This window comes from Sebastes fasciatus, chromosome 15, assembly GCF_043250625.1.
Source record: "Sebastes fasciatus isolate fSebFas1 chromosome 15, fSebFas1.pri, whole genome shotgun sequence".
Lineage (NCBI taxonomy): Eukaryota > Metazoa > Chordata > Actinopteri > Perciformes > Sebastidae > Sebastes > Sebastes fasciatus.
In genome coordinates, this window is record NC_133809.1 from 21,576,233 (window position 1) to 21,600,731 (window position 24,499).

The 24,499-nt window shown below is 43.3% G+C and overlaps 1 protein-coding gene across 1 annotated transcript in view; it reads right to left on the bottom strand.

The window, feature by feature from the left end:
• cnksr3 (cnksr family member 3) overlaps nucleotides 1–24,499 on the bottom strand; it is a 54,982-nt gene that overhangs the window by 26,439 nt on the left and 4,044 nt on the right. The window contains exons 2-4 of the mRNA XM_074659884.1: nucleotides 9,598–9,761; nucleotides 4,664–4,866; nucleotides 2,960–3,047 (exon numbers count right to left, since the gene is read on the bottom strand). Of these exons, the coding sequence (XP_074515985.1) occupies nucleotides 2,960–3,047; nucleotides 4,664–4,866; nucleotides 9,598–9,761 (455 nt within the window). The remainder of the gene's footprint in view (nucleotides 1–2,959; nucleotides 3,048–4,663; nucleotides 4,867–9,597; nucleotides 9,762–24,499) is intronic.

Genomic DNA, 24,499 nt, shown 5'->3' on the forward strand with positions numbered 1-24,499 from the left:
GGGGGGGCCTGCCTGTTTATGAAATTGTCTCTATGCTGGGAATGCCCCCAAGGGAAGCCATCCATCAAAACACAGGTGAGACGCTTCTGTCAAAACTAGAGAGCACAGAAAATCTACTTTAACGAGCCTCTTATATATCTCCAGAGATCCTCACAAGCCACAAGCCTTTTGTCGATGCAAAATACAGGGATACTGGTGTTGTGGCCCTCGCAGTATTAGTGACATGCACGGGCATGTGCCGTGTACAAAGCCAGCTCTGTTGCTCTTTGTAAATCCATTGTGCAGACGGCGAATGGGGGTCGAGCAAGTTTTTCCATATTTCCATAGCTTGCACATTCCGCCGGGCTAAAGGGGAGCGTCTGTTTTCAAATGCACTTGGCTTGTCATACTGTTAGATTGTTTGCATTGAAAAGATTTGCATGACTGTATGTGGTCGTGAGCGACGGCTTCACATCAAAGCAGAGTACATCCTAGGGCTCCCTAAATATTATTTTCAAAAGGACTCTTTTGGTACACGTGACTTTGCCACATTTCCAATGAAATGCCAACAGAAACATTAAGTAGGAAAAACACAATAATAGGTTTCAATTCATGTTACATATATTGGTCCCAAAGTCATGGTTCCCTACGATATATGTTCTAAAGTCAGCCAAGAACATATGGTGGTTTCAGAAAGAATTTGGCGACGCTTGCGTAAACATGCAACTGCATATTTCTTTAAGAGAGTGGCCCATGTTTGGATGACTACATTGTTGACTGAGCCAAGATGGATGAGCTAAAAATACAGATTTTGATGTTAAGGGGTCGTGAAACAAAACAGTATCATTATGCGCTGCACACATGGCTTGGCGTATCTCCCATCAAGCCGTAACATTTTATGGAACATTTCTCTTGTTTCATAGTGCCGTCAAATCATGCGAATACTATATTGCGGGTAATCCTCCTAAGATCTGTTCGTGATATCCAAATGAATCCCACATCTTTGTCAAAAACCAAAGTCCTTCTAGTAGACAGGAGCCAGGTCGTAACTAAGCGCTGAGAGAGGCTGAGGGACAATTCCCTGGGTGTACTGATCCCTCACATTATGGACTTGATCCCACAGCCGGTGTGGATCAGATGACTCTCTGTGTGCTGCTCTCCAGGCCTTTGATCTGCCACCACAGCGGATTTGCATGGTCGAGCAATGAAGTGGCCGAGTGAGAGGAGCGCTGGCACGGTGCGGGAACCTGGAGCTGCCTTTACACCGGACCGAAATAAAAGACCTGACCTTCTGACATCCTGTTATTCATAAGGTATCAACATATCATGGATACATTTTGTTGAGGTTCAGCGTTTGACCTACATAATGAAATCTGTTTTTATCTGCTAAACAAATAGAGAGATATAAAAGATCTTATCTGAGCCAACAATTCAGGAGTGGGAAGCGCGGATAAAAAGACACGGGGGATCGATGAAAAATGCGTTCTTTGAAAGAGAATGACCTCCACGCTGACGGGTCAGCCAAGATGGGTGATGCGTTCACAGTTTTATGGCCGTGTCCCATTGTGTGTGTACACACCACAGGCTTCATTCAGGCAGACCACATAAATTGTGTGATCTGAAAAGCCCTAATTCTTGGCTGGAGTTCATGAACGAGCTGGGCAGGCCTCACGCCGTCCACCCCCACCATAAAACTAATCACTGTGGCAGTCTCTGTGCAACCTATTTTTATTAACCAGTGGCTCATACTCTGGCCTACATGTTATGAATAACAAAGGGTGTCTAAATGAAGCCGAAAGTCTTCTAACTCTTTGTTAGATAGTTGGAAAGAAGCCAGTGTTTCTGCAGTTGCATAACGTATATATGAGCTGTTTTAACGGAGGACCAAACTGCATCTCTCCTCCAGTTGTTGGGAGGAAACTAATATCTCCAGTCTTACAAGACTCTTTCAGCACCTATCAGGAGTTTATTCTATGCCATAACCTCTCCACTTCACATGGCAGTGTGGGAAATGTATACCCCCCACTTCTCCTGGATGACCATGACCGAGACACCCACAATAAATCACCAGAGGCGCTGAAATCCCAGACTCTGGTGAGGAAATAGGCACTCTGGGAAAGGAATTTATTTTGATGCAATAACCCTCTAAAAATGACACCTGCAGTCTCAGCAGCCACTTTCACTGGCAGTGTAAAACGAGTTGCTTGCCAGACTATGCTTAAGTCGAACCCTTCAGGGAGAACTAATTGTATATACAAGCTAATGGCTGATGCTGAAGAAAAGGCCACTCACCAGCTCACTTTGTTTAAGACATATGTATGACCAACCACTACTGGTTGTATGAAACTGACAGAAGCAGACACCCAATTGTGTCATGATGCAATGCCGGAGCAATGCTCTGCAGAAAGTTTTGAAATCTAGTGGATGCATGCTGATGCTCCGTTTTAACCGTTAGCCATCTATCTGGCAGTCAGATGGACCACCTTTCCTCATCCCCTGCGTTAAAACCTACACACAGGAAGCACTTTCAGACAGTTTGGCCTCCCACTGCGAGCATCTTGGAGAAGCAAAAAAAACAGGAACCACATGGCTGAAGGAGTACGGCAGCCTGGGGAATGTTGGCAGCCGCCTTTTTAAAAGAGCGCCCGTTGGTTTTATGAAACTGGAAACACAAAAGCGACGGTTACCATTAAACGTCCCCGCGCTAAGGGGGTCTCCTCATTAGCCAGCGTGAGGAGGGAAAAGATCCCAAGAAAAACATCGGCATTTGCAATAACGTGCTCAGACTGCTGGCTTTCGGGGCTCGTGTCATGGCTGCCAGACCACATTTCCCATAACTCTCTTCTCCTAGCTTTTATCTTGCGTGTCTGTGCCCCCGGGCTGGTATGTGCTCGGTGGAAAAACCTATTTTGTGTGTATGTGTGTTTCCCAGGGGGCTAGCTAGCTACACGTGTGCTGCTGAGCTAACTAGCGTGCAGACCTGTTGAACTGTGGTGGTGAGCTCCAGGCACAGCTGAATGATCTTGTTCTTGGTGGCTGTGAAGTCACTGATCCCTGTAAGAGGCGTCCTGTGAGGAGACAAAGAAGGAAAGGGAGAACATTAGGGACACAGTGATGGACTGCAGAGTTGGGATGAGATTTAGTCTTTCAAAACACTCATTGAGAGGTATTAATTTAACTGTATGTTTATTACTGAGGTTGTAGTTTGCAGTGGTGCTGAAGTGAACTGCATTATAAGGAGAGGTGTTTCTGATATTTTGCCCACCCCATTTACAAACATGAGGGGAGGGAAAAATATTGGAAACACATTTCAATTTAATGAAGTCCTGTACAACACCACCACCACTAACTAGGACTGCAGTAATAAACATATAGTTCAATTAACACCTCTAAGAAACAAAAAATAGCCATTATAAGCTTCATTAAGATAGAATGTGTGGCAGAGCTACTGGATTGCATCAGATTGTATAGGTGTACCCTAATAAAGTGGCCTGGGAGCATATGTCTCGAGTGATTTACTGTGGAGTCAGCTATAAGCTACTAACACTTTACTTTACAATAGACTCAGTGAACCTTGCTCTGATTGCTGTGTGTGGGTGACTGGCCAAAGACAGACTTGGTTGTAACTCAAGAATGTCACCTTTCCGGCGCCATTTCATCTCCTTTTGTGTCTCTTTTTCCTCCTAACTCCATCTAAAACATATGCTTATGAACTCAAACATAGCTGCTCAAAAATCAGCCCCTAACCCCTCGATGCAGTCCTTTAAATATGTCAGCTCCTTTAGAAAAAGCGATCAAGTAATCAAGGATTACTAAACCATATCTGTATCCCATATCCTATATATATATATTATACATCTGCAAATGTAGTCTTATGTTGATTTATCTTTCTAAAGTGCTCTGGTTTAACTACTATGATCAGAACACTAAGTCAGAGGATTTGTTTCTTTCGACAGTATAAATATATTGGTGAAAATGATCTAATTGCTTTTGAGTCGAAAATCTATACACAACATTAGCACAAAATTAATATCAAATTTTTTTGTGTAAATTTCAAAATAAAAGCATGGATAAATGTGAACTAAACAGATGTAATTTTAGCACTTTTAAAAACTGTTATACTGCTCTCATCTCAACATCACAACTACCATTTAAATCATGACGTCATCTTACCCGCTTTAGCCGAGCACGGCGCAAAAAAAAAGAGAAGCTTAATTTCAGCCAGCTAACACATAATCCTGGCAACCTGCTTAATATGGTCTGCTTTTATGGTGTGATGTGGAGCAGGTCACCAGGAGAGCACGGGGGGACTCGGCCAGCTCCGGTCTTAAAGCTCACGGAGCATTTCTGCTTTAAAACTGTATATAGTGTTAGTGTTGGCCAAGAGCATGGATATGTGCAATGGCTATTGAAAATGTTTTTTTATGCCTGTATCTGCTTGGCTATCATATCCAAATAAGTAATTTATATCTCCTTGGTGACCGTCAAGGGCCAAAAAAGTTTCCATGTAGGTCCCAGGGTTCTCCTCAAGGTCCTGTTATATGAAACAATTCTGAAGAGAACAACCACAGGTTCTCTATGTGCAGCTAGTTTAAGAAGTGGTCTTATGGCAGCCCTTCTGATATCTGGTTTGACTCCCAGTGCACAGGTAGGTGATGGTAAAAAAAAAAAAAAAGGTTATTACCTGTCGAGCCAAGCCAGGAGGCTCTTCGCAGCGCCGATCAGCTCCACCACAGAGGTGAGGAAGTCGTTGGGCGGCTTGCGTGACATGCTGCCTTCATACGCCGGGCTGCTCCTGCGGTCAGACGTGGCCATGTGCAGACTGTTGGTGGCGGCTCTCATCCTCACAACCAGATTCTTCAAGTTGTCTGTCTCCACCCCATAGTTCTGAAACGGTAAATCAATACACACCATTTTAACTAGGTCAAACCAAATTGGAAAAAAAGCATGATTGAAGCTCAAATTATATTTATTGCCAATAAAACTCAAGATCAAAAGCAAACAACCCTTCAATGCAGTCTAGACCTGGGAGGTACTAGCTTTCTTTTATTTACACAACGGTGGAGTCTTATTCACAGGAAAACATGTTGTTTCTTGTACAATGAAGAGCTGTAATCATTTCATTGACATATACGATTTAAGTGCACGTGTCTGAGAGGACAACACGGGCATGAAATTTCCCCCTGAGGTCTCCAGGTTTGTTCTAGGGCGTGCAGGGAGTGTGTGCATGTCCCATCACCTGATTCCTAGCAAGCGGGGCAAAGTTTGCATTCTTGAGCCTGGGTTGTTTCCTGCTTCTGCATTCCACCAATTTATAGGTTATTCAAATGCACAAAGCACTAGAGCTCTGTGTCTTCAAGGGTCACTAAGTACACTACAGATCAGCTGAACTACTGCAGGGTACTGCAGAGCAACAACAGCATGCATATTTTTTTTCTGGAGGGTAGACTTAGACTGAGCATGAGCACTTGTCAAATATTTGAAAGAGCTTGTTTTAAAGTCTGTGCAATGTTTTGACTGAACAAATGGGTTTGGAAATAATGTGTTGGTTAAAAGGTAAGCAAAGAAAGAGTAGCGTGACTGCTGTCCTAGTAAATATCAGCTTACGTAGTGTTGCATCGCTGCCAGCAATGATGCTGTATGTGTGATGCGCCAGTAGCTAAATATGCTTAGCAAGGAGTAAAACGGCACGTGTTTGGGAAACAGCGAAGGAGACCTGCAAGTGGTTAGTGTCTACTTTTATTCCACTGCCTCTCTCCAACACAAAAAAAAACCCATTCAAATCATTCCACTCAGTCAATCCTCAAGGAATCACTGGAATGACTGGACCAGTCGAACAGTAGCTGTAGGCAGCCTTTTCTCGTGGCACACTTGACATGAAATGGATTGTTAAAACATCATAAAAGATAAGCAAACATACTGGAAAAAAGGAAATAAATGATTTGATGGTTTGGTTTCTCGTCCGCACAGTGAGAGTGGAACAGTAGCGCAGAGGCGGTGTGAGTGTTTTCCAGATCAAACGTCTCCGCCTGGCTTTTTCATTAGCAGGCTAATCACACAGTCACAGCAGCTCTAACTGGCCCACAGATGTCCAGCGAGCTTTTGTCCCACACTGCCAGCTGAGCTAAAAACCACGTCTGAGCGAAATCTGTGGTTCCGCTCAAACGCAATTTTTCATTCTCATAACAACATTTTGAGCCAAATTTACGTTCTTTCGGTGCCTTTTTATAGACGGTTAATCTAGAATCAAGATGGCAGAAGCTTTTTTTTTGTGTCTGCTCTAGTTGGGGCTCTTTGAAGGGACTATATACTGATATAAAGTGTCCTCGGGAGAAATGACTATCACAACACGGCGCTTCCTGCCCTCGCCACATGCATTACATGTATTTGACTTGACTATAAAAGATACTATAGCCTAGACAGAAAGAGTGTGCATGCTATATAAGTGTTATATTATCACTTCGGACAGATTCACCCCCAAGGCAATGGTAAAATACATTTACAGCAGCTCTGCAGCTCATGACGAGGCCAGATGATCCGTCATCTACTGTATGTTCAATGGCTGCTGGAGACTGCTAATGTGTGTGTGGCTATCATGTGGTGCTGGTCTTTGTGGGGGTCGCTGAAAACAAATAAAGAAGTGTTGGGTTTCAACAGAGTCTGCAGAAGACATCATGGCTCAGAGAAGTCCAGTAAAATTAATTGAAATGTTCTCTCTTTGTCCCTCGACAGCCGTTTGTTCTTGATAGCTTTTGGGCGGAAGACAAGCAAGATTATAGATGTTTCCTAAAGGACTGTGGGGTTGTATGTTAGGCCATTGGTCATCGTGATATAGGGTTGAAACTGCTAACAGGACAGCTCAGGTCCCTGATATATGAAAGGTGAAATCTTTATAGTGGGTGCACATGCTTAAATGTTTAAAATTCATGAGCAAAGCCCAGTAGCAAAGTGTCACAAAGATGAATGTGACTGCAGCAACAGGAAGTGTCTGACCTAACAGTAAACAGAAAGAGAGAAAGTGGGGGGGAGAGTGTGAGAGTGATGTTGGGGGTGCTGGTGGCCTGTGTTCCTGTCGGTAGTAGTGACCTTGCCTCAGTTGAAGCTAATTGAATCGGGGGGCCTCACTTCCTCCCACGGGGCCTGTGGAAGGCCAAGGCCTCCTTCTTAATAAGGAAACCCTAACGGACAAAAAACATTTAGCCGGACTGCTTCAGTGAGAGGTTGCAGAGAGTCCAGCATTCCTGGCCTAAAGTTCCAAGGGACAGAGAGGGGAGGGTAAAAATACAATGTGCCAAATAGTCCGATACTAAAATGCATAAGACTATACAGTGCATATGAACACACATAGACACTACTAAAAGCAGCTCATTTTGAAGGGAGAATAAAGTTCACATGCAAGGAGAAGGGTTTTCTTAAAACAACACAACCGTGCTGAGGAAGCACTTTGGAGGCCAAATTTATGAAGCTGCTCAAGAGGAAAATGACTTGAGATTTCATGACCATGATGTCAAGGTTCTAGGGTGAACAAAAGTCTGGGCCTGATTACTGTGATGGTAAAAGGAGGTTATGGACCACAGGATGTACCATATGGTACGTATTCTATGAGGAGTAAATCTATCAAAACAAAAAAGGCACCTACAAATGTGCCAAGTGCTTCCAGGTGTCCACATCCAGTGGTTAGCCTACAGGTAGAGCAGGTATAGGACAGGTTGCGTATCTTAGCTTTTTGCAGAGCTAGATACAATGAAAGAGTGTATTGATTGGGTGAAAGTGTGGTCTAAGGGGAAGAGATGAATAAAATCTTAAAGGGTATCTATTGTGCTTTTGTGATTTTCCCCTTTCCTTTAGTGTGTTGTATAGTTTTTTGTGGATGTAAAAGGTCTGGAAAGTTACAAAGCCCAAAGAGTTACTCTCCCCTACAGGAACACTGCTCCTGAACTGCCTGAAACACCTTGCATGAAGTCCCGCACCTTCTTCCGTAACGTGGTGAGTAACACATTTGCATAATACCTGCCTAGCAGCCAGTTTGGCACGTCAACAACAAAGGTAGTTAGAGTGGAGCTGGAGCGGAGTCCGAAGAGTTTGGTTCGGTTGACCAATCACAACAGAGAGGTCCAGCTCACCAATCAGAGCAGACTGGACTTTTTGGGAGAAGGGGTGGGGGGTGGGGGATAGGAGCTCAAACAGAGCGTTTAAGACAGAGGGTGAAAAGAGGTGCTGCAGCACAGCCAGTATGAGAAAAATAAAGCGTTTTGTGAACATTAAAGCATGTAAACATGTTCTAGTAGAAACCAAAAATAAAAGTAAGCACCTGAAAATAAGCATAATAGGTCCTCTTTAATATCTCTGTTCCAGTTAAATCTGTACACTGTCTACTTTAACCTTGGCCATCAAAAGATATCCCAGCATAGGTTTCAAGGTGGCAACAAGCTACAAGCTACGTGAGATATGAGCTAAGTGATGAGAGTTGTTTGCTAACCACACACTAGATCACACATGTGCCTGCTTCACACAGGATGCATGCATAGCTTCAGTGTACTGAGGTGGCGCATCAACGACAAAGAAATCACATTTTTTGAGCCATAAAATGTGTTGATCCAAACACATTAGACCTACAGCTTTCAGATCAGCATTTATGAAAGATGCAGCCTCGCGTAGGAGAGAGAGAAGATTGAACTTCTAAGTTTCTTCAGGGTAAAAATAACCATGCCCCAAACGATTAATGTAAAGCATTTTAAGAGAGCATAAAGGCAGAAATGCTGACACTGATCAAAACCCAGGGACCACAATCTGGGACTTTTATGGCACGGGAAGTGATAAAACTCCAAATCGAACCCATCTGCTGGAAAAACCTGGTTCTCTTTCAGCTGGAGCGTGGACGGTTTTCATCACTCTTTTCATGCTCACTAGTTGAAGGCAGACATATTTTTGTTGGCAGTTCTTCTTTGGGAGCTATGATGATGGACAAAAGGGCAGCTGGTTTGCTCCCAGAGTGAATAACAAGAGCAAATTGAACCAAGAAAGACGGCTCAGGTGAGACGGCTGCAGCAGTAAGACCAACCTGTCAAACACATTTCTGTTTGTTTAAGAACAGAGACCAAAAAACAAATATACCTTGTGTATGTATGTATATTGTGTGTGACGGAGGATTTACATGCAAACGCGATCGAGGAGAGAGTTATTATCTATCAAACAGATCAAACTGTCACTCGTTGCTAAATGATTACCATAAACTGCCTCTATTAATGTCAAACAGTTTCTAACTGATAAATTGAGCCCAAGGCCCCTAAGAAACAATCTCTCTTCTTCTTGAGTGACACTGCTGTTCCCCAATGCCCTCGGGCTGCTTCGTGTGCTGTGGTGCCTCCACACCCCGCTGAGCAGTGTGGGAAATGATAGGCCTTTCTGCATCGCTGGGTCCTTTAGCTGCCGAACCAGAAACTACAGGCTGACACTGAGAGCGAGGGTAAGGGACAGTGACCAAAAGAGAGCCCCTGCTTTGTTACAGTCACGTCACACGATTATGCTTTTACCTGTAATATCCCTGCTGCTACTGTATTTGGAAAGACATCACATTAGCCACACACACACACACACTCGCAGTGAAGGTCTACTGACCAGAGCGCACAATAGATCGACAGCCTCCAGCACCAGTTCCTGGTGTCCGATCCTGGCCACGCCGAGCTCCTCCAGGTCTTGATGTGTGATCTTCAGTAGCTGCTCACCGCTGATCTTCTCCCGCTCAAAGTTGGTCACATACTGCTGCAAGCTGTCATCCAAACCTGGACACACAAGATGAAAATAAAAGGACACATTAAAGAAACATAAAAATATAGGGGTGTAAGAAAATATCGAAGAAATTGAATATCGCGATATTATGTTTTGTGATACTGTATAGATTCTAAAAAACGTTTTTTACTCTGCATGTGGTGGTCTTCTTTATACTATGACAGTTATCCTAAAATTAGGTTAAAATATTGCATATATCGCCTTGCTTACTGTATCGCAATATATTGAATTATAACCCCTGTATCATGATACACATCGTATCGACAGATTCTTGCTAATACACAGCCCTAAAAACATACATATCAGTCTGCTATTTTAGAAAGGTTCAATTCAACTATCATTTGCAGAGCTCTTTGCCCCAATTCAAACCAAAAATAGAGTTCAGCTGAACTACTGTATCTGTCATTTCTATCAGCATGTGTCCCAATACAGTAGTGTCTGTGTGTAGGTACAATGCAGACAAGGAACAGGTGGGACTGCTATCTTTGCTAGACAAACACACCATAAATAGAGTAACGGTTGAGACCTCTAAGTCGGTTGGTCTGGTTAAACAATGGATGGCTATATTTGTTAGTGTATGGGTGTGTGTGTGTGTGTGTATGTATGTGGGTGTGGGCGTTTCAATAAACGTGCCAGTGTGAGGGGCGTCCCCTTGCTACTATTTGGAGCACCAACAACTAATGAGATAGACCGTTACCCTACCAACTGCTCCGGTCAACAGGCTCTTCTGATACTGTAGATTAGAATGTGTTATATATACAGTATACTGCCATGAACAAACTCATAAACACACCCTTCCTATGCACGCAATGTGTCCCTCAGTGGATATTCAAGTAGTGTTGAGACAACATAGCAAAGACCAAGCCTTTGTGGGTGTGTGTGTGTGTGTGTGTGTCTTGCTGTGGGTGTAGAAGTAAACGCCATCTTTCTCCCCATCAAAGAGCGCACAGAGAGGGGGCAGCTGCAGATTCATGGCCCGGTGCCCTGCTTTTTCTGAAAGACCTGTCAGCTGAAAGACACCCTCACTAACCGCACACACACTCTCACTAATATTATTCAGTGTGTGAGACGGGGTTTGGCCGATCCGTTTTCAGCTTGACATTCAAGTCGCAAAAAGGAACATGTGACTTAACAGCAGATAACTGCAACCATACAAAATGTAGAGCATGTAGCTATGAGTGAAGACCCACTGGGTGTGTTCCGGTCACCGTGCCATTTTTGTGAATTGCACCTCATATATTCATGCCTCTGTGACACAAAGTCTGTACATGTGTTGCAGAGAGTATGCAAAGAAGGTGATACCGTGTGTGTGTGTGGATCATGGTAGTGAAATGCTGACTTAACAAGATATTACATTGCATGTATCAGAGCATCAGAGTATACATAAAGAGTACACAGTTAGGGGTGGGAATCACCAGAGGCCCCATTATACGATCTTATTGCGATTTTAAACATTTTGCGATATGTTGAGTATTGCGATAAGATATATTGTGATTTATTACCTTTTTTCAACTCCAAATTATGAGTTTTATGAGTTTCTATTAGAGTTTGTCAACATCCGTTTCATCTAAGAAGATGACGTTTTCACTCAGTTCATCTCAAAGTTTTCATTCACATATCTTGAGGTCAGAAGTCAAAGGACCCCTTCGAAAATGGCCATGCCAGTTTTTCCTCGCCAAAATTTTGCGTAACTTTGGAGAGTTATTTAGCAATCTTGCCGACAAGCTAACATGACATGGTTGGTACCAATCGATGCCTTGGGTTTTTCTAGTTTCATTCTAGTGTTAACACTGAGCCCGCTACATCCTCTGAAAGATAGAATACGCCCAAGCCCGCCGGTAGGCCGTTGCATTATTAGGAGGTTAGTAGTTTATATAATAAAAGATCGATACTTGACGTCCATGTATCGATACAATATTGCCACGCAAAATATTTCGATATTATGCTGTATCGATATTTTCCCTCACCCCTATACACAGTACAATATACACAAACTGCTTCAACATGTTAAACGCATACGGAAATTAATGTGTTTTTCACACAAATCCTATATTCTGCATTGATTAATATTCTGTTTTGTTTCGCTGACAAAAGAAGCAGAGAAAAAAAAATACAATTGATTGTTTAGACAAACTTTTATTGGGCTTTAAAGGCCCTGGAAACTTATTTTCTCAACCAGCTTCTAACGATGAGTAATGACGAATACACCATTATTGATATGATTATTTGTTCTCTTCTCACTGGTTTGAGGTTGGCTGGGCCATATTGAAAAATCTAACTGAAATATTGCACAGGATAAACAGACTTCAGTACAATTCTTCTAACAGAGCTAAACAAATAAAGAACAGCAGCCAAGTTAGTTGCTCTGTGATTCCTTGACATTCCGGTATTGCAGCATTTGAGATACATTTTTTGTAGAAATTGTCATCACAGTAACACTACACATCCGAATATGCTGCACTGTGTAGCCCTTGGGCTCCCGCTACCTTCAGAGGTCTCCGTTCAAGGCCATTAAAATTCCATTATGGCATCAAAGTTCACGTATGACAGCATTTTCAATCCTTGAGAAAATATCTGTGAGAGCTTGAGCCACCTCCACCGAATCAAAGGGAAATTCCATCATGGCTTGTTAACCATTAGCCTCCGCACAAGTCAAGTCCAGTTAGGCTCATTGGATTTTTCTCATTCCCTGGCATGCAAATTCAGAAGCAAGACTTCAGAGAATTTTAAGCTTAACCCCTGACTGGCCGACAGCATGGGAATCCACTTCACATTGTGGGACTTAAAAAGGAACTGAACTGGCCGGAACCCACAACAGCACAAACACAAACACTGGGCCAGTCTCGTAATGCCATCAGATACAAACAAAGGCTTGGATCCAGAGGGGGCAAAGTTTCTCCTTCCTGCTGTGTTAAAAAGGCATTTCCTGTGGAACGGTGCCACTTTCCTCACCAGCAAGAAGAAGAAAGGACACAAGGGAAACTTGTGGTTCAGCTTACAATAAGACTTGCTGAGGCTAACAGTGTGTGTTTTTTTTTTTAGCTCATTTGTTCCAAGACAAAGATATGGGAAAACAGTCTGGAAAGAAATTGAGGAAATTAAAGAATTTACACCCGCTAATATGGTGAATGAGGGGCCTATCCTCTCCTCTAGGCTGTTTTCACTTTCATTCATTCATTCAGTTTTTTCTTCCCACGTATCCTATCCCTGATCCCAGAAGTCTGACTTCAGAGGGTTTAGAAATTCCAGGTCACTCCAGGGTCAAAACTGATCTGCATTAGCTTTGAATTGGAACAATTTTAAGTGTGTGTACGTGCATTAGAGAATGAGACCTACCAGTGATTGAGGATGGGGGTAAATGGGCGCTACAGAGAAAATGTATTACTCTCCCACTGAATTCAGGGGCTGTGAGAGGAAGGTAGCACAGCAATCCTTCCCTCTGGACTCAACCATCGACACCTTCTGAATAAAAGAGGGGTGTCCTTACAGTGGGGCTTATAAAACATTTATTGGGCCTGGATCAATGGCAGCTGGTGTGTGTGTGCGTATGCGTGTGAAACTATCAATTTTCATTAAAGGTAGAGTAACCAGTAGAGGAGATAGAGTGTCACGTTATTGTGAATTGAGCGAAGGGGGAGGCACAAGGGAGGACCGTGTGAATGCTTTTCAAAAGCCTGCGCAGGATGAAACGCTTTCGGAGGAGTTTTATGGCCTCTGTGAACCACTTGGCAAATGTCCTCAAACCAGAACGAGTGGGTGTGACAGTGTGGCGGAGGCACAGACACACAGCATCAATGTCAAATGCAATTGCATTGCGAAAAAGCTGGGCAAACTTTCATTGCCACCCAAACTTCATTGTGATTACAAGTTGACGAAACTGGACTAAAATGTCAATACTCATGACAAGTTATACTAACAATACTACGCATGTTGCAATAAACATAAAAAAACCTATTATCCCAATGAAGAGTTAATTCACAACTTGAGTTTGTCAGTTTCTTGAATGATTTTAGGGTGTTATTTTCACAAAACTGCAAAAGCAAGGATAAATATCAAGCCAGAAAGCACTCAAAGGCTGCAAAATCCTCTAAATGCACTGTATTCTTTTAATAGTAAAAAATTAAATCCATAGATCTGGATCCAGATCTGAGTCAAAACGATTAGGCAATTCATTAACAATTGGCAGAAAATGAATCCCCAACTATTTTGATAAGTGATTAGGTCATTTATCAAGCACAAATGGCGAATTATATATTATTCCAGCTTTTCAGTGTTTTCTCCAGTTTATGTAACTGTAAATTGAATATATTTGGATTATTATGGACAGTTAGTCTGACAAAAAAGTGCAATTTGAAGATGTCACCCTGAGATCTGGGAAATTACGATGGAGTATTTGGACTACGTTCTTACATTTTATAGTCTAAACAAGAAATCAAACAAAAATTTGATTTAGAATGGTCTGACCGTAAAATTGCACGACAAACTGTTATGATCTAATAAAATTGATTATATCACATATGGCTATAAAAAGGCCTTCCTTGCCTGAGGAAGAAGAGCACATCTGAACGAAATCTGTCAAAGTCTGTGACCAATAAACAAACACAGAACGGGAAGTGACTGGCAAATGCCAGCGTGTGTGTCTCAGTGTGGCACCTGCTGTTCAATGTGGGGTCTTTCTTACCACCCACCATCTCACATTCAGTAAACAGTGATTATGCGTAGAACAGGTTATCAACGCAACAGTTTCAGTGTATAGATGGATACTCGTACACCCACAGGCATATTTCTGGCCAGCTGGGAAAGCAAGAACCGCAGATACGGCAGTCTGTCTGGATGCAACAAGTGCAACCGGACCCTGTTGGAGTCCTTCGAGCTCGGCAGCAGCCTACTTAAAAGCTGTGTAAGCACACATTTCTGGCAATGTAAACAACAGAACCCTTCCGCTTGCAAATGGCTGGGCTATTCTTGTCACAATCTCAACGTTTTCCATCTGTACAGAAGCACAAAAAAAAACAGCAGATTGTGTTTAATGTGGCTAAGTGAGCTCAGAACCCACTGTGTATGTGTGATGAAGAAGTCATTAGAGCGGGTTTGTTCATGAAGTCTTACACAAGTTCAGAACTCTGTCTGATCTGTGATCAATTTTGATCAACAATGCTTTCAATGCAGCTTTCGGTTGCCAACTTTTTCGTTCTCAGGGGTTTGATTACACCAGAAAACAGTCTTTCACCTCCCATAGAAAGAACGAAACAAGCTCCCTCCTCTTCACCTCCCCCATCTTTCAACCCCTCCCTGTGCTCCCAGCGGGAGCTGTAGCCGCCCTGAAACACACACACATAAACAGGAACACACAAACACACAAACAGGAACACACAAACGCGCACAAAACACAAACCAATACCCCCACTGGGGTGGCCAGTGGGAAAGCTTCTGGGTGTAGAATAGCGAAGCCACTGTAACTCTGCTGTCTTTATTTGTCAGACCGGCCTCTGGACCTGCGGGGAACGGTCAGGAATTTGACTCATTGTTCTCCGCTGAGCAGCTCCATTGTGGGAATTCACAGCACCCTGGCACAATGGTCTCTGGCCGAACCAGGCCGCGCTGCTGTAATTAGAAAGAAAGAAAAAGCTCCTCTCGGCGACTGCTAAAGCTATCCTCTAATGCATGACTTCACAGGACAACAAAGCCTGTACACACACACACACACACACACACACACTGGGTTGGCCCTTCCAATGGGAACTAGGGATAGGAGTTACACAATGGTGCACTACATCTCTCCATCAAGCATGTTGTGTCCTCATCTGAGAACAGTATACAACGATACAGCTCTCCATGAGACTCTTCACTCAAGTCAGTTCAGCTGCAAATCATCTTGTTTTTCGGTTGCTTCGTATCAGTTGTTTTTCCGATAGTAGGGCCAAGATGTGCGTTATTGTGCCATGTTTCAAGATACTGGCAGTTTTTTTTCCAAGATATTTTTGCAGCAACTGAAACTGCCCTGGAGATAGGTTTGGATACTGAGAATGAGTATCTCTGACAGCTTAACTGGCTATGACCCTGTGCGACCCATGTTTTAATCATATCATTGCTTCCCCCAGCTAACAAAGGAGTGTTTCACTTCATGTACCCTAATCTTAAAAACAGACAACTACAAAATGGCCGTGACGTGTCCCGAGTGGGCTCACTAAGTGAGAAAAAAGCAGCTGAGGTTAGTCCCTGCACAGGCGGACAAAAGCAGCTCTGTCTCTTACAGGGTGACGGACGATGACTGATGAGAGAAAAAAGGGGGTCAAAGTTCGCGGGGCTGTCGTGGTTGAAGCACATCATGCAACTGAGCACTAGCTCTTGGGCTCGGCTAATCCTCAACTCCAGCAGCACACAACCCCAATCGCATTGTTGGTAACCTGTCAGATGTCCAAGTTTGAGGTGGCCTAGGGAGGGGTAGGACAGCTTGGTTAATATTGAGTGGAGCGAGGTGAGAGGGGACGTCTGCAGGCGAAGCACATCAGAGCAGAGGAGCGCAGGAAGTTATGAGAGGTACTTTGGCTGTCGCATGACCTGATACACTATGACTTCTGGTCATAAACAGATCAGAGGATAGACGCCAAACAAGACAGAGTGAGAGAAAAACGCTAGAGGGAGAGGTAAAGCAGACTGCTGCAGGCACATTAGTGACTGTCGTTGCAAACCCGCATCAACCGAAGCAGTTGGTGCGTTAGCTAAGGGCGTGAAAAAAAACTGGTTGCCTGGGTCATTGAGTTTGCAGCCTGAAATATCATAAGACTTCCTGCACATACAGTTTCTCAACATCATGTGGCCTGTCATCTTTTACAGCTGTTCAGTTTAACATGCAGCTCTTCCATAGGGCCTGTGCTTCCTTGCAGGTCTACATTCCCTTAAAATTGAGGAATTCTTGGGTAGGTAAGCAGCACATATATAAATGCCAATAACACAGAGAGCTTATACCCTGATAGAGCGAAACCTGGATAACAAATTGACAGATCGAATAGAGGCCGGGTCCGACGTTGGGCTGTAGAATTTTTAAGAGGTTAATATAAAATCGATAAAGTGTTTTGGAGAATTGATACAGTATCACACAACCTAATATCGAGTTACTGTATTGGTATTTTCTTACACCCCTATTTAATAAACAAATGAGATATGTTAATGAGATGAGTCAATTGGTGATCTTTAGAGGTAATGGTAGGTGGAATTTGTAACCATTTGACAGAGCCAGGCTAGCCGTTTCCCCCTGTTTTCAGTCTTTGTGCTAAGCTAAGCTAGCTATTCCTTTAATGATGGCACTGTTCCATTAAGGAGATGCACTAATGAGCCAGAATGCATTGTGCACCGGGGTCGTAGAAGTGAACACCTAACTGTATTGCAGCCCTAATTAAGGATGTTAATAACAACTGTGCTCTTCCTGCTATGTTAAGCCAAATGTCAGCTGTAAAATCTCCCAATGTATCGACCTCATGTAGTTGTGACTTGTATATATAATTGGTGGTAAACACAGAAAGATATTCGATTTATTCATGGGTACATCAGCACAGGGATGTTCAAGGACAGGTTTGTAAAGCTGCAGTTCCTGAATAAGACATGAGTCAGTGTCGGTGATACTGTGTGCAGGTAAGCGAACCAATAGGGCAGGGGCAGGGGTTGGAGCAATAACCTCTCAGGCCAACATAAACAGCACCTATCACTCTCCAGCCAGTCGGCCGCCTGGCCACGCTGCAGCTCGTTACCACTAGCATAAACACCCACTAAAGAAAGCAACAAAGACCTCAAAAATGTCTCCCAACACCCCCCTCCTTCTACTCTCAGTCCTGGTCCTACTTCTCCACCCACCACAATCTTCAGTCTTTCCTGGCCCCTCCAACATTCATATTGTTGTGGTTCCGCCTGTTGACAAGTATCCCAAGATAGTCACAGTCTTTGTGTCTTGAAAGTGCACAACACAATAGGGACTGTCACTTTTGGAATTTTGGGAATGGTCTTGTGTTTTCCAGCTTTAATCACAATCAGAAAGCAATAAGGAAACACTCTGTATGGGATGTTGCGTAATAAGACTGAGCTGTTTTGTGTGCCAACGGGACTTCTAAAACACTCACTTTGCTACAACCTACACATCATTTCCCTGAGACAAAACTATAATTAAAGACTGTCGTTATTTACAAAGAGACAGAGATGGAAGAGCAGGGGAACAAAAGGCAGAGACAGAAAAAGGACGAGGAAAGACAAAAAAAGAAAATGACCACTTTCAAGAGGCAACATCCCCCCATCAAACTTGGGTTCAAAGTCATAGCCAATGAGACACAAACAGGTCATAGAAAAAAAACACAGGGAACTCAGTTTAGTGCTTTCCCATCACATGTATGGCGTATGATCAGGGTGGCCCTACACACTGATTACAGAGCAATTTACCAACACCATAATAGCTGCCTATGGAAACCACAATTAAGATGAACAAGGTTTGGAGGAGGAAATGTGCCCCACTCATTTAGTTTGCCATGGGAATAGTGTGCTAGCGCTCAAGCCAACGCTGCATGTGGGCATATTTTCTTGCAAAGCCAAACTTAACTTTGCATCCATTGTGCTATTATTATGTTGTATGATAATGCTTAAATTGGGCTTTTATGAAAGATGAAAGATATGACAGACGGAAACAAGCTGTTAATTAAACTAAAGATAATCACATGAGCTGCAGGGGCGATATGAAGCTGAGTGTAGTACTTGCTTTGTGGATCCCCATTAACATCTCTGGATAAGAACCTGCTAATTGCCATAAATCTCCCAGAGGGTAAATCCGCCCTCAAATCTTGTTAAAAAGCCTGGCTGAAAAAAGTAGATAGATTCCTCTGCCAAGCCAAGCAGAGGATTTCGCTCGATCAAAACTGACAGCGGGTCCATATCTGACCCTGGCGCAGTGGAGGTCCGTTCCTCAGCCTGGCCTGTCCACACGCAAATCTGAGCTTGTTGCCTGCTTTCTGCCCAGGCTAAAAACCCAGCAGGAGCGCTTCGCTGTGGCAGCACAAAGTGCTTCTGGTGCACAACCCCCTCAGTCCCAACAAAGAGCTGAAGCATTGGCTGGAGATGTAAATAAAATTAAGGTTACTATAGTGACAGGGGAAGTGGGAAGAGGTTGGGGGGGGATGATAGGGAGAACAGAGGTTTGAGGAAGTTGGAGGAGGCTGAAGTAGAGAGAGGGAGAGGAGGAAGAGGAGAATGTGACCACAATCCAAAGATTTATTGCTGGCTTGTGTCCAGATCAGGGGAGGAGGAGACAGGGGTCAAAAAGACAAAGCATCATTAGTCCATCCATCCACTCTGTAGAAGACCAATAAAAACAACAAACACACACACACACACACACATATATACTAAACACAAATCAAAGTTTCCCACGAAAATTCTCAATGACTCATTATCTTAATACGACAGAGTGGAGCGAATATAATGAAGACTTGAATGAATTATGCAACCTAAAACGTCACTAGGCAGCCTACAGGCCGTCGGCAGCTGATCCCGTTCTCCTGCTGCAAGGGGGGCGGCCGGGTGAGTCATCTTCAATGAAAGGTAGCGATGAGCGACAGCGTGTCACCCGTAGGCCAGGACAGGGCGCCTATGATGCAACCATTCAGACACACATTCACACACTGCATGTTGGTGCTGTGGTGACTCTACTGACTCCCTGACTTTGGTGTTTTAAAATGAATCCGTAGAAATAGAGTAGAACGGACATTCCCGTTTGAATCAAAGTAGCAGGATAGTTAGAGCGGCGGACATTTTTAAGTGTACTGTTGCCATTGCGACCGTTGTAGCGGGCTCACATCCATATGAACAAAACCGACTTACGGCAAGTTGCTGATTCACTGATGGGAGGTTTTGAAGTAATGACTAAAACAAGCAGTAGTAAGTCACATTACGAAGCACAGAGAGCAAATGTGTAAAATTGAACAACTTCATGCTTCATCCACACACTCTTGTCACAGCGGAAGAAAGCGCATTGCTATCGCCAGATGAGCAATGCGCTTATGGCCCCACGGCCGTGTTTTGTCACCATAACAACAATCGTCTTTTCAATGTCCATTCTATTTCTATGGATATGTCCCTACGTTTTGTTTTGATGCTTAAACCAATGGATTCTTCATGAGTGCACACACTTTAAGCTAATCTCTCTCTCACCACAAAAACACACTCCGCCTAGTTTCCACGTGAGGTTTGCACCTGTTGTGGGTCTCCCTCACTGGCCATGATGACAGGTTAAGAAAGGGACAGTCGTGTTCCTATAAATGATAAATGCGCAGTTGACTGGAAAGGGTGCCACATACAAACGGATGAAGGGCAGGTGAGAGGCTTTTCCCAGATGTCTACACCAATGGAAACAAAAAGGAAAGATCAACAGAATCTCCCACCATTGTTTCTGCAGGTCCAGAATCTTCGCAAACAGGAGCCACCACTCCCTGCGTAAACAAATTCAAAGCCCACATTTTGCTCTTATATCCTTTGTACAACCTATTGAATTGAGATCAAGGGAATTAAATTGTTTAAAACTTTCTAACTGACTCAGCCCTGAGTCAAGATTAGGTGAGATATGACATGAGATTTTCCGAGTTGCAGCCTCTGGCAAAAACGTAGAGGATTTTAAGTTCAGCGGGTTTAGAGAGTTCACAACAAATTCCAATTTGACAAAGCATGACAGGGTTGATCCGTCACGGCTGACCTGTATTCTGATAATTTACCTGCATGTTAGATGCTTTGCCTGCTGGGAGAGAATAATCAAATAAACAACAAGAGTGACCTGTGATGGGGAAGTCCAGAGGAAGATGGACAAAAAGTGAAAGAGATCCTCAGTATGAATGACTTCACTGCTCTACTGTTCGTGGAATTTTCTGTGGACTCCCTAGGTGACTTTCAACAACAACAAAATGAAAATAGAAGCTTGGCACGGTTGTGTCCCCTTATCAGCTTTATGACGTTGTGTCCATAACAGAGTAATATGTGCCTTTGCGTGCTGTACACCTGCATGGAAAACCACATGTAAAAATAACCACGTAGAAAGTATGGGGCTTCCCTTTAATCATCCAGGTGTTTTTTTTTGTTTCCTGGTTAAAACAAACACTTTCATCCATTCAGGGGGCCATGGAGCCATGCTGATAGTGCCTCAGGGCTCATCAATGCACCACCAATGCTGTGAAAACACAGACTAACCGATTACAGCTGCCTTATCTATCAGCAGTCTCTAATGTAACAAGTAAACAAGAGAGCTGACAGACTCGGAGATACGTCACAGCAAGTGAAAACACAAACCTATAACCACAACAGCCTCCATGCAATACTAATTAAATACCAACTTGATGTTATATGAAAATATAAGCAATGGAATGAAAGTCAGTAGCTTCTCTTAACGTTTTACCATAAGATTGTATTTCCTACAGGGACGGCAATTTTAAACTGTGTGAATAGCTAGACAGGAATTCAGTCTCTATGGAGGAGGACCTGGAAAATACTGACTAGTCTGAACATGTCCTGAACAAGCTCTGATCTGGCATCCACCCAAGTGCCCGACTAAACCCAAAAGTGGGTAACAGTTCATAAAACTACAGATCACTTCATAATCATAATGACATTACACTCCATTACATTGTAAGCTGGTGGCAGGATGAAAGAGCTTTGTGTGTATTTGGTCAGCGAAGGGGACCATCAACTCGACAGAGTTCAGCGTTTTAAATCCGTTAAAAGCAACTGGTGGCTCCAAACGCAACAAAGGACATGTGTGACCTGTTTTGACTGCTCATTCAGAGCTGCTGGTTTGGTTTGGTAAGAAAAAAACAAAACAGGAGTTGACTGCATTCCTCTCATGTTCTGCAGTCATTTGAGCATAACTGCATTAGCAGTGCTTTGATAGCAACACCAACACAGCCATTCACTTCCTTTTCCCTTCTCTGCAGGAGTTTGAATCGCCATACCACTAATTTGTGAGGGAAATGTATTAATAAATAATGCCTGAGAATGACTGATATATTTTTACTGAATCAATTTAGATATTTTCCAAAGTAAAAGTCCCTAGAACTGTATGATTCAACTTTTTCCCATGGTCTAGTGCTACAAAAGTTACCAAAAATCCCAATAAATTGTAATATCGAATCGCAATACATGTAGAATCGCAATACATATTGAATCTGCACCCAAGTATCGTGATAGTATCGAATCGGGAGATAGGTGTATCGTCCCAGCCCTAATATCTGGTGCCTCAGCAAATTGCGATTTTAATATATCTAAACTTAAATCACATGACTGTGAGAGTTTAGGTACAATCATGACACGCAACAAACCAGTGAGCGTGGGCAGCCGCACGCACTTGACATCTCCTGCACGAGAGGTCAGTCGGCGTGTGACCCGTATTTGCACTTGCGCCCGCTGTGCCACCTCAGGTTGGAGCTTTTATTCCCGTGGCTTAAGCATGGCACTTCACAGGCCAATGCTCTTAGAGAAGAGCGGGGCCAAGTAGCTTGCAGGTCCTGCTAAGCTGAGATCATCTGGGAGATTTGCAATGCACATTTTAGATTTGAATAAAAAGCAAACTGGTGTAGCCCCGGTTGGCAGGCGTAGAAGGTGACCTCTCCTGGCACTGAGAGAAGAACCGTTGGATGTACATGCAAATGCAGACGGATTTTGATCTACTGATAAAAATCATCACCCCCATAAAGTCCTGCACACATGAGGGATGCTTACTGTGTACTGTCCAAACACAACATCAATGCTGAACACACTGTCTTGAAGCTCAACTTTCAGCCTCTATGTGAAGACCTTTAAATTGATTAAAACACAGACTCTTGTTTTGTCTTTGTCTCCTCATCGCTAGTGCCATTAACTATTGATGATTTCTCTAGAAGTCCCCATATGTTAGAGCTCCTGGGGCTATAAGGCTTGGACACCAGGCCGTGTGAGAAACAGGCCGCGGAGGGGCCGACGGGGACGAAACCACAGCAATCCCTTTCAGTCGCCTCTCCCCAGGGGGAATCCTCTTACAGCACTTCCCCTGAACTCTAAAGGCTATTTTCTATGCAAAGGTAACATGGTTATCTGCCCATCAATGGAGCACAATGGGACAATTTTAAAAGCTGAATGGCTGTATGACATGAAACTGGTAAATGACAAAGACAGGAGTTTTAACGAAGGGATGTCAAAAGAAGATTGACCTTTAATTGAATAAATTATTGTAATTTAGTACTTCCCTATACGTGAGGCCACCAGAAGGGGCATACAGATTTCCGCTGTTTGGATTAATGTAACACCTGTCCTCCCGGACGCATATATACACACAGCCTACAGTGTAAGGGCTGCTAAAACGGATTAATGATTGCCTGTGGAAGCTATCCAAACATAGAACCCCACTTGTCCGATAGAGCCGGCACAAAAACAGAGACGGTGGATGCCTTAATAAGGGTGAGGCGTCTGCACAGCGTCTGTTCACACTCCAGTTTAGGAAGTCTCTGTTTTAGCCAGATAAGGATCACGAGTCCACACCTCACTATCATCTCTATAGATAAGGCTGCTGAAGGCACCCATCAGTGGAGTCATTCAGCATGTGTGGACTCAGACACAACCCTGTTATTTTTTTTAAGCACAAACTTGGTGAAAGACAAAAAGCGTATTCAGCACGTTTGCCACCTCTCTGACAAGCTAATTGCCTCCTTGGCACTTTGGTGCTATTTGCGAGGCAGGACACAGCCACACACACACTTCTGCTCCTACTCTTATGTTTCCATCCTCATGACATCAAACACACTTTATGACGTGGTGAAGGAACACGTGTTCAACCTACATCTGACCGTTCACTTCAGACTACTGGTTATGGGTAACGTTCACACACAAGACACACGTCTGCGACTGTAGCTCCATGTTGATATACTGATAAAAAGCTAATGTATAAGTGTATAACGTATGATGTATAATGTAAATGTGGGTCAATCTCACACAAATTGCAACAAAAACAAACTCAATGGACTTTGTGTCCTCGATATGTTCAGAATGAGATTCAGGAGGGTTCAGCCCTGTCAAATACCAATTACAAAATACTCCAAAGTAATTGTATTTCAAATAAAAGTACAGAAATACTGCCCGTCTCTGATTGCAACCCTTTCAACTATGAAATAATTATTGTCACTAGGGTGGAAGGCAGTCATTTAGAATTTCTGAGATTCCTGGATTTTCCATTCGGGTTATTCATTAACACTTTTTGTATGTCAAAGAGGACACTTTTAGGGGGTTTGATGCAAGTAAAAAAGCTTTTATTGCAATTTGTTTGAGGTCAAGTTACATTATTACTGGACTAACAGGACTGTTAGGTCTGATAGACGTGGGCCACTAGACCAGCAGGACATTAATGATGGCTTCTTGCTCAAAATAAACCCATCACATGCCCTAATCCATGTCCAGATACAGGGCTTTGAAATTTGATTAGCCGGTATTTAAGTATAGAAAATTCTGGATGTCGTCCAGCGTGTACTGAACACTGAACAGAGTCTGGACTTGTTAAAATAAGTGGATAAAAGCCACTCAGTCAGACAGTAGTTGTGCAGGTTTGCATGTTTAGGATGCCTTGTTAAAACTTGGCAGTCTTACTTCCACTAACTACAAGGAGGACAAGTGGGGAGGGGAAAAAAATAAGTGTGTTTGGTAAATGAGAAACTATTCAGACGAGTTGGGGCCAACAGTGCCAGCC